Below are 12,437 nucleotides of genomic sequence, written 5' to 3' on the forward strand. Positions count from 1 at the left end.
GGTAAAGGCACGGCTGGAGGCTGTGTGCTGCCCCGTCTGTATCTGCTGGGCAGGGCAGCATGTGACACACAAAGGTAGTGGGGAAGGCTCCGGGAGTAACGTCGGGATTAGTAGGAAGTTAGCGTGGCTGTTATCAGCTAGGATGAAATAAAAGCACCAAAGCATATCCCTGTAGAGTCCATCTGATGTACCAAGACCTTCCTCAATTTGACTTTTTTAATTGAAAAAACTTTGAAGTCTAAGTCCAGTGACTTTTGGAATAAGCATTACTTGGGGAATCTTGTGTCCATGTGCGTTCACAACTTTTAAAGCATGCGTCCGTTTGTCATGTGAATGTATATATGTGTGCTTTTGTGTTGGGAAAGTACTGATTCATCTAAAGCTCTCAGATGTGCTAAATCTGGCATGCTGGTTTATACTGGTCCTTTTCCAGCAGCAGGCTATGCGTTTCTTGCTCAAAATTGCTACGAAGAGCACATATCTTATTCTTTTTTTATTTTACATAGTAAGTGATAGAAAAGCCATCAGAGTTTTCAATTCTTGCTTAAGAAAGTCTTGTGAGGCACTTCGAGTCTTGTCATATATCACCGATGCACTTAGCTTTGTTGACATCCATCCTTTTGGTACAGGTTGAGGGCTGGAAGGGTCTTCAAGAATTATTTTTGTCCAGCTGCCTGAGTCAAAATAGGGGCAGCAAGATAATGGAGGTGGTTTTCCCATCAGGTGGATGTGTAAAGAAGATGTGATGAAAGGAAGACTTTCAAACCATGTCCGGTTCTTGATTTCTCAACTTCTTTAAAGATTCATATTGTGGACATTTCCCTCAGTATATAGGAGATGGTACCTTTCAAAACTCGTAAGATGACTAAGTAATAAGAAAGTATTCTTAAAAAAATAAAAGAGGAGGGGGGAGTTAAGCATCCCTTCCTCCCCTCATTCATTTAAGTTACTTGTGTTAGCAGTGAATGTATTGGGGGTAATTAAGAGCAGACTACCTTAAGCCTGACCTTGCAGCGGTGCCCTGAGAAAATGAAAGGTCCTAATTACGGTAACTGCTTTTGATGAAGTTTTGCCTTATCTGTGACCACACGATCTAGAATGCTTTATGTGACATAGCAAAAACAGGCAAGTTCTTTGTTCATCATTCAAGAATAAAAAGTTAAAAGGCAAAAGACTTATGGATGCTCTTAAATTTTGTGGTTATAAGTACAGACTTTGTTGATATTACACTCAAAACACTACTTTTTAGAGTCGCACTTAATTGTGAAATGCTGAGAAATGGCAAAAGCAATGAGAAGGGGTGCTCAGAAGGAAGATGAAGGAGGGGTATAAGCTGCCTCTAATCTGAAGGTTTTGTGGAAGTATTGCTTCAAAAGACTTCCAAATGTAGATAAAGCCTTAGAATAGATGGCATGTGGGTCTGTCCTCCCCCAAAATAGTCAGTGTGCTGAGGTAAGGATGAGATGTTAGATACTCCCATCTGCGCTTGTAAGCAGCTAAGAGAGTTAACAGGGATACTGGAGTGTGTGAAAAGAAAGAGTGCAAGCAGTCTTTTCCGTTGTTCAGTTTTAAGTAATATGTATATTCCCAACATTGAGGAATCTGTCTCAGCTAATTGACTTGTTAACAGCTTAAACCTCATTGGAGCTGTTTTAATAACGTACAGTGCATTGGTACTGGCTCTACTGATTGCATTTAAATACTAGCCTGCATCCAAATTCGTGCTGTTCTCATCTGTATTGTCTGGAATGCTTTTCTTGAGTATGTGTCCCCACTTTTTCTTTTTTTGACGTATCTCCCAGAAGCAAGTCTGTAAGGCTAATGATTACTGTTTCAGTAAACATTTCAAGCTGCTTAAACAGGGTTTACATTACAGATAGTTTTCCTGTTAGGATTTTGGAGTGAACTTCAGTGTAGACAAGTTTCAGCTAGCCTTTTGGAAGCATGTTTAGGAGTTCTTGGTATCCTAACCTCATTAAATCTTGTATTAGTGATTTCACATTTAATAGTAACTAATTTTGTTCCTAACTGTGTTTTTGAATAGCACTGTATTTGTTGTTTTGTTTACAAAATTCCTATGTTCTGGATGCATTTGGCCATTTTGGGCACTATAAAAAAAAAGTTGAGGTCAGCATATTAGATAGGATCTTTCAGCCTATAGGCTTTTGCTCTGCCTGCGTGGAACTTAACAGTCTCACTTCAGAGAAGGAGAGAAAAAGAAACGCTGATGTTCTAGGGCAGGAGTGCTGTAAGGGACAGGCATAAGGAAATGAATTTAAGAGAAATGAAAAGAGGAAGTGGATACTTAGGAGACAATGTAACAAGTAGAAAAGACCTATTTGTAGAATGACACAAGGAAAAAAGAAAGCTCTGCATAAAAGAAATGTGTAGCTGGGACTGAAATTGTTAAAACTAGCTGCTGGATGGAGTTGAAAGATTTAACTGGACACAGTGTCTCATTGCAACTTTTTATATACTAGGTGGTGGTATTATTTTTTATTTTTTTGCAACAGTTTGAGAAACACATGACTGTCAGTGCATGGAAATTAAATTCACTATGCAACGATAAGCAGCTGATTTCTTCCCTCAGATATGCCAAGCATCTCCTTTGCAATTTAACTTAAAAAAATCTTTATTTAGTTTGTCTAATAAGCTTGCTTTCCCTCATCCTCAAGTTTGGTGGATGAGTCTTCCTATTTGTTTATCTGACAGTCATTTTTCATGTGTGCTATCTCTTAGAAACATAAGTATCTTTATCAGAACCTCCTCCCCCTTCCCCCCGCCCAAAGTGTACTTTCAAGATAACCCTTTGGAAATGCTGTAATCTGAGGCTCATTTAATCCATGCATGTGTTCTTTTTCTCCCTCTCTCCACCTTTTCCTCCCCCCCCCCCCCCCCCCCCCCCCCCCCTCGCCTTCCCAGATAATGTAGAAGTTAATAGCTTCTCCATGATCGTAAATTTGTAGGTTGTAAGCAAGTGCTGGTAGTTCATCTGTCATTTGGTTGCCAGGTGAATCCTAAAGAATATGAGCCCAGCACAGCAGACACAAAGATAGTGGAATATTACTTCTGAGTTAAGGAAGTTGTGTATCAAGTATGTTTTAATTAGTTATTCCTGATCTTGGCCTTTTTTATATAGAGTTCTGAGTGAGGAGTCATCTTAGATCCAGTTACTACGTATTATTATCATTAATGTCTGAAAAATTAAAAAAGAATTAAAGGTTGTACCTGGAAAGGTGGCAGTAATTTCAGAGGATAAGAATTGGATTCAAAATTAAAATATTACCTGGAAAAAATGGCATGCAGTTTGATAGGAACCAGTGCAGAATATTTCAAAATGGTTGACTCTATAACTGCACCATGGAAACTTGGCAGTAGTCATACAGAAGAGAATCCAAATGTGATGGTAGACTGCAGCATAACTAATGCTAGATACTATAAAGCAAGGGAAGTAATGGTAGTGCACTGTTAGGCCCTGGTGGGGCTTCAGTGCTCCATTTTGGGCACTGAATTTTGGGAAAGGTGTGGCCTAATTTGAGAATGTTCATAGGAGAGCGAGAAGGTTATGAATAGTGATCAGAGGTATAAGAAAATGAAAGTCTGAAAGGAGGATTTTGTTCAGTCTTGCCATTATCTATCAGCACTCCTTGTTGACTGTTGAGGTCCCAGAAGACTGGAGGCTTGTCAATATCACTCCCATCTACAAGAAAGGTTGTAAGGAGGACCCAGGGAACTACAGGCCTGTGAGCCTGACGTCGGTGCCAGGGTAGGTTATGGAGCGGATTTTCTTGAAGGAGATCACGTGGCATGTGTGAGACAACCAAGAGATCAGGCCTAGCCAGCATAGGTTCACAAAGGGCAAGTCCTGCTTGACCAACCTGATCTCCTTCTGTGATCTACTGACCCGTCTGCTAGATGAGGCAAAGGCTGTTGATGTGGTCTACATGGACTTCAGCAAAGCCTTTGACGCTGCCTCCCACAGCATTCTCCTGCAGAAGCTGGCAGCCAGAGGCTTGGATGGGTACACTCCTGGCTGGGTAAGGAGCTGGCTGAAGGACCGGGCACAGAGAGTGGTGGTGAATGGAGTCAAATCCAGCTGGCGACTGGTCACGAGTAGTGTTCCCCAGGGGTCAGTGCTGGGGCCTGTCCTCTTCAGTATCTTTATTGACGACCTGGATGAGGGTATTGAGTGCACCCTCAGATGTTGGTGTCAGATGACACCAAGTTGGCTGGAAGTGTGGATCTGCCTGGGGGTAGCGAGGCCCTACAGAGGGATCTGGACAGGCTGGAGAGCTGTGCTGAAGTCAATGGGATGAGGTTCAACAAGGCTGAATGCCAGGTCCTGCACTTTGGCCATAACCCCAGGCAGTGCTGCAGGACTGGGGCGGAGTGGCTGGAAGACTGCGTGGAGGAAATGGACCTGGGGGTATTGATTGATACTCAGCTGAACATGAGGCAGCAGTGTGCCTGGGTGGCCAAGAAGGCCAATGGCATCCTGGCCTGCATTAGAAACAGTGTTTCCAGCACGAACAGAGAAGTGATTGTCCCTCTGTACTCAGCTCTGATGAGGCCACACCTCGAGTACTGTGTCCAGTTTTGGGCCCCTCACTGCAAGAAAGACATTGAGGCCCTCGAGCGGGTTCAAAGAGGGGTGACAAAGCTGGTGAGGGGTCTGGAACACAGCGTTATGAGGAGCGGCTGAAGGAGCTGGGATTGTTCAGTCTGGAGAAGAGGAGGCTCAGGGGAAACCTTATTGCTCTCCATAACTATCTGAAGGGAGGTTGTAGTGAGCTGGGGATTGGCCTCTTCTCTTGTGTAACTGGTGACAGGGCTAGAGGGAATGGCTTCAAGCTGCGCCAGGGGAGATTTAGGCTGGACGTTAGGAAATGCTGCTTTTCTGAAAGAGTGGTCAGGCACTGGAATGGGCTGCCCAGGGAGGCAGTGGAGTCGCTAACTCTGGAGGTGTTCAAGGAACTTTTGGATTTTGTGTTGAGAGACATGGTTTAGTGAGAGCTATTGATGAAAGGTGGATGGTTGGATTGGATGACCTTGTAGGTCTTTTCCAACCTTTGTGTTTCTGTGATTCTGTGAAAGAAAAGCTGGCTAGAAAGACAAGTCTTAAAACATATAAAAGTGCTTTAATTGTTGTTGCATAAAGTTGTAAACTTCTCTCTCTCTCTCCACTGGGAATAAGACAAAAACTCTGTCATGAGTTATAGCAAGGAAGAATTTAGGGTGTGGTTTGATCTTAATCTGCTGTAACTCACGTCCACATCCAACAGGGGTAGCCTTTTTTCCCCTCTCCCCTTTATCCTGTAGTTCATTTGCGTTTTTTTTTTTTCCCCTCTCACTTGTAATGTGGCACTTGTATGGCTTAAAGTCATAAACAAGTTTGACTGAAGTATCTGGATGGGGGAGGAATAGAGAGAGGGTGTTTGAGGTTTGATTTTCCATCAGGTCAACCTGAAGGTATTTACTTGCTGGCTACATCGCTGCTGTTTTTGAGGGAGAGAAAACAGCAGGGCACACATGGCAAGGGGGAGTGGGATTATGTGTCACGTCAAACTGTACCCTTGGGCTAGCTATTAGGATAATCTGCCTTATGGCAAGGATAATGAAGCACTGAAATAGGCTGCCTAAGGAGGGTGGTGAAGTCTACCTCAGTGGAGTTGGTTGTGTTTTGGTTTTTTTTTTTTAAGAGTATATGCATCTACTGGGAGTAATTCAGACAGTCTGCCATTTTGCCTGTGATTGTCTTCTTGAAATACCTTCTATACTTTCTGTCACTCTTGCAGCTTCCTGAGCAGATACAAGCAATAAGCATAATCTTATGTTGCTATTCAGAACTGTTGCACACTTGCCATGTAGGTTCTTCAGTGACTGGGCCTGAAGAGGCATACATGAGAAAAAACTGTAATGTCTTAAGCTTTGTCTGCAACTGATAAGGTTAATGCACTTAAGCTGCAGTTTAAGTCCTTAGTGGTTTGATTTTTTTTTTTTTTTAATTATTATTTTTTTTAATGCTTATCTCTACATGTGAGAGTTCAAGAGTGTTCCATAAGCTATGCAGGTCCTGTTAAGACTAGATTGGCTTTCAGCAAGGGTATGCACTGGCCTCCTTCAAACTTTTGAGGAGAACTACTAAATCAGTTCAGGTAGACTACTATGGGAGTAGAATTCTCTTCCAGAGTTAACTGTGTGTGAATTTACAGGTTGCCTGTTCTGAAAGTAGCCAGTTCAGGGAATGTTTTAGGGAAGAACTAGCCCAAAAGTGGGACAAAATTGGAATGCTTTGATTTTGAGACTGTGAAGGTAGTGAAATGTTTGTTCTTAAATATGTGCCATGCTAAGTCATTTAGGATCAGTTTGGTTATTTAAAGTAGGCATGTTGTGTCTATGCTACTTAAAAACATTGGTTTTGTTTTGTTTTGTTTTGTTTTGGAGTGCTGTTCTTACTGTTATTCTCCCAAACTCTTGGGAGGGCACCATGGGAAACCATTCTGAAGTGGGCGCACAGTAAAAGGGTTTTTAATTATTCCCTGAGGTCCTCTTTGGGTCGACAGGAACCAGAAAATTGTCAAGGGTGAACACAGTGTTTACTTATTTGGAAGTCTATTTCAGGATATCTGTCCCAAGATTTTAAATGAAAGCTTTATTTTTAGCTATGTTGTGCGTCCTCTGTCCTGCCTGTGTCTCATCAAGACAGCAAACACTAAACATTAACAAAATATTCCAGTGATTCAGGGTAGGAGAAGAAATGTGTATTTGTTCTTCATTCATGTATTCTTGTTATTTATTTATTTTTAAATTAATAATTGGAATACTCCTTTACATTCAAAGTAATGTGGAAAGGTGATAAATTTTTTAGCCTTGCTGACCACAAGTATTTCTTTGGCCAGAGTTCTCTTCCTACCTGACTTCCATTTCACATGTAGGAGCAGATATGACCTATAATGAAAACAGAAGCACTTGGCTAATTAAGTCTTTTAAAATATGATTCCTTTCTGAGAAGTGGCTGTGGCGGGATATTCTCATCTGGGTCACACAAACGTACACTTTTTTTTCCACTGAAAAAACACTGTTCACTGAACAGGAGTATTGAAGCAAGAAGAAAGTGGATCTTTCCCCTCTTTGTGGATGTCAAACTTACTTTCTGACACTTTCATAGTTACCTTGTCAACTTTCACAGTTTGAATTATTGGGATTTCAATGAGCAACTACATGGCCCAGTAGGAGAGAGCCTCCAATATGCTATTAACTGTTTGGCTTATGAGTGCTAAAGGATCAAGAAACCCATAAAATGGTCTTCTATTTGTATCCACACCTGCAAATATTTGCAACTTTTTGTCATTAGCAAACTTCTGAACTTTGTTCAAACATTACTGATGGTATCATAACGTAAGAAAGCAGTACCAGAAAGTGATTGCCACTACCATTCTAAACTTGTTGGTAGGCTGCGTTTGAATTCTGTGCAGTTAAATATATTTAAGTAATATATAATATTGAAAATCAGTACTAGTATTTTTTACGAATCTCTTGCATCTTTGCTTGACTTTCTTAGCAGAATTCTGAAATACTTTCTTTGAAACTTTATAAAAGGTAGTTTTGAGATCATGTGACATCAGGAGCACAAAAATTGCAAAGTCATGGATAAGTGGGACTTAATTCCTGGAAAATCCCTAGAAAAGCATGGTGCTAAGGTGCTTTCCAGAGATCCCATATATCTAGTTTTTTGTTTCTTGGTTTTTTTTTGAATGTAGTAACATTAGTAAACCTGTTGCTATTGGTATATGCTTACTATCATGTAGTTATACACAGTTAATCTCATTTGGAGAGTGTTGCAGAGTCATCACAACTTTGCACAGTGGTTCCAGTGCTTTTGGAAAGCATTGAGCGATGTTGAGCATTGCATCTTGCCCAGTTGGTGTGTGTGCACAATAAGTCCACTGTGAATTGAAATTATCTTAATTAATCTCTGTTCACTGACCAATGGTACAGAGCAAATGCTATAGGCGTGAATTTTCCTGTAGTTCTCAGGCTTGTAACTTATGTTCCATAATGCATGTGTACTTTGTGTCAGATGAATCATAGTTCCTTTCTACAGAGCCATCTCCTTCCACGTCCTAACATTTTCTTTGCTGTCTCCTTGCATACCTGTCCTTGTATGCTTCCTTCCTTCCCTTCCTCATTTTCTAACAGATTTTTGTTTCTGGTGGAACTGGCTTGCAATCAGAAGTATTTCTGGAATAGCTGAACTGGAGGCAGAAGGCAATGCATTTCCAACTCAGTTAACATTAGCATTTTGTTAAGCTTTTTTGTCTTACTGAGTATGAGGGGAATAAAACTGAGTCATGAAACTCATGTGCAAGATGATGTGTAAGTGGAGAAGGGGCAGAATTGTATGAGTGTGAAGAGCATTCAAGCTCCTAAGCTGTGGAACATGTGTCACTAAAAGGGCAAGCATAATTCTCAGACCCCTGTAATAGTGAGGCCCTTTGCCTGGTTGAAATCTAGGTGTTTGGGAGCAGAGATTTATTAGGGACAGTTGTTTCTTATCTGGAACTGTAGGCAACAAGCATTGAAAATAAGAGTGTTTTTTTTTTTAAAGTTATGATAACTTTGATCAAGGCCAAAGACTTTTCTGTGCAGGCTGCATTTTCTCCCTCCTATTGTTCTGTATACTTGTTGAAAAGCACAGCAATCATTGTTCTCACTGGTGATCTTCATTTTACTTTTTGTTTATATCTGGACTAGGCAGGTAGCAAAAGTAAATAAGAGTTTGCTGCTGAAGTTCCTAAGTTGCTGTGCTGATGGGTAGGAGGATAAGTAGATTTAAAGTAGGGGTTTAGCAAATTGCCTTGCTATGGTAACAATAAAACTGTTATTATGTTTTGCTGTGAAATGTCTTGAAAGACAATAGATTTAGTCCAATAGAAGTAGCAGCCTTAAATGTTGCTTATGTTATTTGTCAGATGGTGATAACGTTAAGACCTGGTTGTTGGCAGCTTCTGGAAGTGACCCCTTTAAATGTGACAGTCGCTCCTTAATTTTAGTGTGACTGAAGTGACCAAGTATTTCACCAGTCATCAGTTCTGTGTCTTCTTCTTATTAGCTCATCTGCAACCACTCGAGTACAAGTACAGCTTTCTTTCCTGTTTTTGGACAGAAAGGAATCTAAGCTTATATCTATTTAAATTACCATAAATTGTGAGTTTTTCTGGAGACTTCGCTTTTGACTCTTGTTCTCATTAGTTATCAAATTTATTACAAATCTTTTTATGATGTATTACTTGTTTGCATTCTAAAGTACCAAATCAGGGAGAGGAACACACACAATATTAATTTCATGGAGAATGGATAAAAGTAACATGCAGCTGTACTGTCTATCAAAGTGATTGTCATAAAATCTCTTTCTCAGCTGAAAGACTGTTAACTTAAGGGATATTTGATATAACTCAGTTGCATGGAAAAAGATCCCAATAAAATAAAATGGTGTGAAATTTTAAAGAAACCTGAGTAATGGCAGTGAAGAGCTCTATTTATGCATTTGCCTCTTTCTGGAGTAAAACAGAACAATTTTGGTTACCTTTTCTCTCTGTTTTGTGACTTTTTTCCTTCGGAGTGGGAACTCAAAAGGCACTGAGGTTATGCTTTCAATTGTGAAAAAAGCAGTAAAATGTTTCAAGTGAATCAAGCAAGTTTCTAGTGGTGCTTTAACTCATGATGCCTTTCTTTCGTTTGTTATTAAAAGGAAGATAAAAATATTTTGAGTCAAAGTTTAAGTATCTTTATTTGAATTTTACAAGGCATCCAAAGCTGATGTTTAGCACTATTAAATACAATACAATCTTCATTGTGTTTTACTTCCAAATAAGCCGTTCCTTAATGCAATTAAAGCACAAACATTATCTAATACTTATTTTGTTTCTGTTTACCAGATAGAGAGGGAGGTGCTTAAATGTATTTCTGTATGAAGTTCTGAACTGAGATCTCTTTTATAGTGAGGGTGGTGAGGTACTGGCACAGGTTGCCCAGAGAGGTGGTGCATGCCCTGTCCCTGGAGACATTCAGGGCCAGGCTGGACCAGGCTCTGAGCCCCCTAATCTGGCTGTAGGCATCCATGTTCATTGCAGGGGAGTTGAACTAGATGGGCTTTAAAGGTCCCTTCCAACTCTAAGGATTCTATGATTTAATTGCAAATAGGCAAACTATTAGAAAAAGCATAGAAAGGTAAGAAGCAAGAGACATTTGAACTTATTTGGCTGTCCTCTTTACCAGGAGTTCACCTCAGAAATATCTGCCTTATACTTCCAGATCTGTAATGGTTGACATGACTTGACACACTTAAGATTCCTGAATGCTTTAAGAAAATCTTTTTATGGCCCTGTGTCAGTCCCGTTACTAATCTATGTGGTGGGGACTTTAAAAAACTGTTAGTGGAAATACAGCTGTTGGTTAGAGAGGGGGGGAAAAAAAAATCGTGTTTCATTAATAGCTTGGGCAATGCTGACAATAAGAAGTTGGTATGGAAGCATTCTGCCAACATGCATATGTTAGTTTAGCATGTAACTTATCTACAGCTTTCTGCAGAATTTTACATGCCAGTAAAATCCCAGGTCTCCAGGTTGCTATAGCTTATCAGTATATATTGGCAGAATATCAGCTTTTTATTCCAGGCTTCCTGCTGATGTCTCTGCTATTGTTAATATTAATTGAATACCCAGCTTCATGGTGTCTTTATATAACTCTTATGTATCCAAATCATTACAAGGTGTGATAATTTCTTTTAATGCTGATTAGGGTTTCTTCCATGAGTAACTACAAAATTAAATAACTTGCCTATCACAAATTTACATGTCTCAAACAGTAATGTTTCCTTCCTCTCCTCTAGGAGGTGATGACCGCCGGGTCTTACTTTGGCATATGGAAGAAGCCATCCACTCAAGAGTCAAACCAGTTCAGCTGAAAGGGGAGCATCACTCCAATATCTTCTGCCTAGCTTTCAACAGTGGCAATACAAAAGTGTTCTCTGGAGGTAAGAAGGAGCACCCTGATTTCACCATTCTGTACTGTGGATACCTTAGTAGGATAACCTCAGTGGGAGCCGAAAGTGAGATCCTGCCCCCATAGGAAAGGCCTTTTCCATAATCCCCTAGAATTCTGGAAGCTGGCGTTAATCATCAGGTCAAGGTTCTTTGGGCACAGAGAAGTCTTTAGCTAGCACAGCATTCTCAACTTTATCGTGTTTGTTTTTCTTTTCTTTCCCCAAATCCTGTTGTAAGGGCATTGTGTCACAAACTGTCATGAGAATCTTGGGTCCTGTCTTACACATACTTGTGCTGCAGGTTTTGACCTGGGGGTCCTCCTGGATGAAAAATTTAACACGAGCCAGCAGTGTGAACTTGCAGCTTGGAAAACAAATGGTATCCTGATTTCCATCAGAAGAGGGGTGGCCAGCAGGGACAGGGAGGTGATTGTCCCTCTCTGCTCTGCCCTTGTGAGGCCTCATCTGGAGTACTGTGTCCAGGTCTGGAGCCTCCAGTACAAGAAAGACAGGGAGCTGTTGGAGAGGGTCTGGAGGAGAGCCACAAAGATGATCGGGGGCTTGGAGCACCTCCCTTACAAAGACAGGCTGAGGGAGCTGGGCTTGTTCAGCCTGGAGAATAGAAGGCTGTGGGGTGACCTCACTGCAGCCTTTCAGTATCTAAAGGGTGCCTACAAACAGGAGGGGAATCAACTCTCTGGAAGGGTAGATAGCTGCAGGACAAGAGGAAATGGTTTGAAGTTAGGTTGGATGTCAGGGGGAAGTTCTTTACAGAGAGAGTGGTGAGGTGCTAGAACAGGCTGCCCAGAGAGGTTCTGGATGCCCTGTCCTTGGAGGTGTTCAAGGCCAGATTGAATGGGGCCCTGGGCAACCTGGTCTAGTATTCAATGGGGAGGTTGGTGGCCCTGCCTGTGGAGGGAGGTTGGAGATTCATGATCCTTGAGGTCTCTTCCAACCCTGGCCATCCTGTGATTCTGTGATAATCCCTAGAATTTAGGTTCATTTAACTCTCATAGCTTGGTTGTTTTTTTTTTGTTTTGTTTTGTTTTGTTTTTGTATTGGAGTAGGAAGAAGAGTTGAAATGAGAGGAAAAGAAGATTTAAGTACTTAAGGCTGTCAAAATGCAGTCGACATCCTTTTCTGTTGTACTTCACTTGTACATGATTATATGAAGGAATAGAGACTTTTATCTTCTATCAATATCTGTTAAATGTACAGTTAGACTTATTTTCAGATATTATCAGACCAGAGCATTTCTCTGCCTCTGTTAGCAAGATTTTTGAACTGAATATCAGTGCCTTAAATTGGTTTTCAGGATATGTAAACGGTGGAAACTTCCTCTCCTGTAATGATGTGTTAAAACCATAGTGCCCCTTAGAGGGGAAAAGGGTGA

At 40.9% G+C, this 12,437-nt stretch overlaps 1 protein-coding gene across 3 annotated transcripts in view; it reads left to right on the forward strand.

Moving 5' to 3' along the window:
• The window catches only part of DCAF5 (DDB1 and CUL4 associated factor 5), a 67,796-nt gene that overhangs the window by 1,647 nt on the left and 53,712 nt on the right, over positions 1–12,437 (forward strand). For 2 of the 3 annotated variants that reach the window (XM_052696886.1, XM_052696888.1), the window contains exon 2: positions 10,892–11,035. In XM_052696886.1, coding sequence (XP_052552846.1) covers positions 10,892–11,035 — 144 coding nt within the window. Of the gene's footprint in view, positions 1–7,903; positions 7,925–10,891; positions 11,036–12,437 lie in introns of those variants that run through there. The other variant, XM_052696887.1, reaches the window with a different exon arrangement.

The sequence above is a fragment of the Tympanuchus pallidicinctus genome, unplaced genomic scaffold (assembly GCF_026119805.1).
Source record: "Tympanuchus pallidicinctus isolate F22 unplaced genomic scaffold, pur_lepc_1.0 scaffold3, whole genome shotgun sequence".
Taxonomy (NCBI): Eukaryota; Metazoa; Chordata; class Aves; order Galliformes; family Phasianidae; genus Tympanuchus; species Tympanuchus pallidicinctus.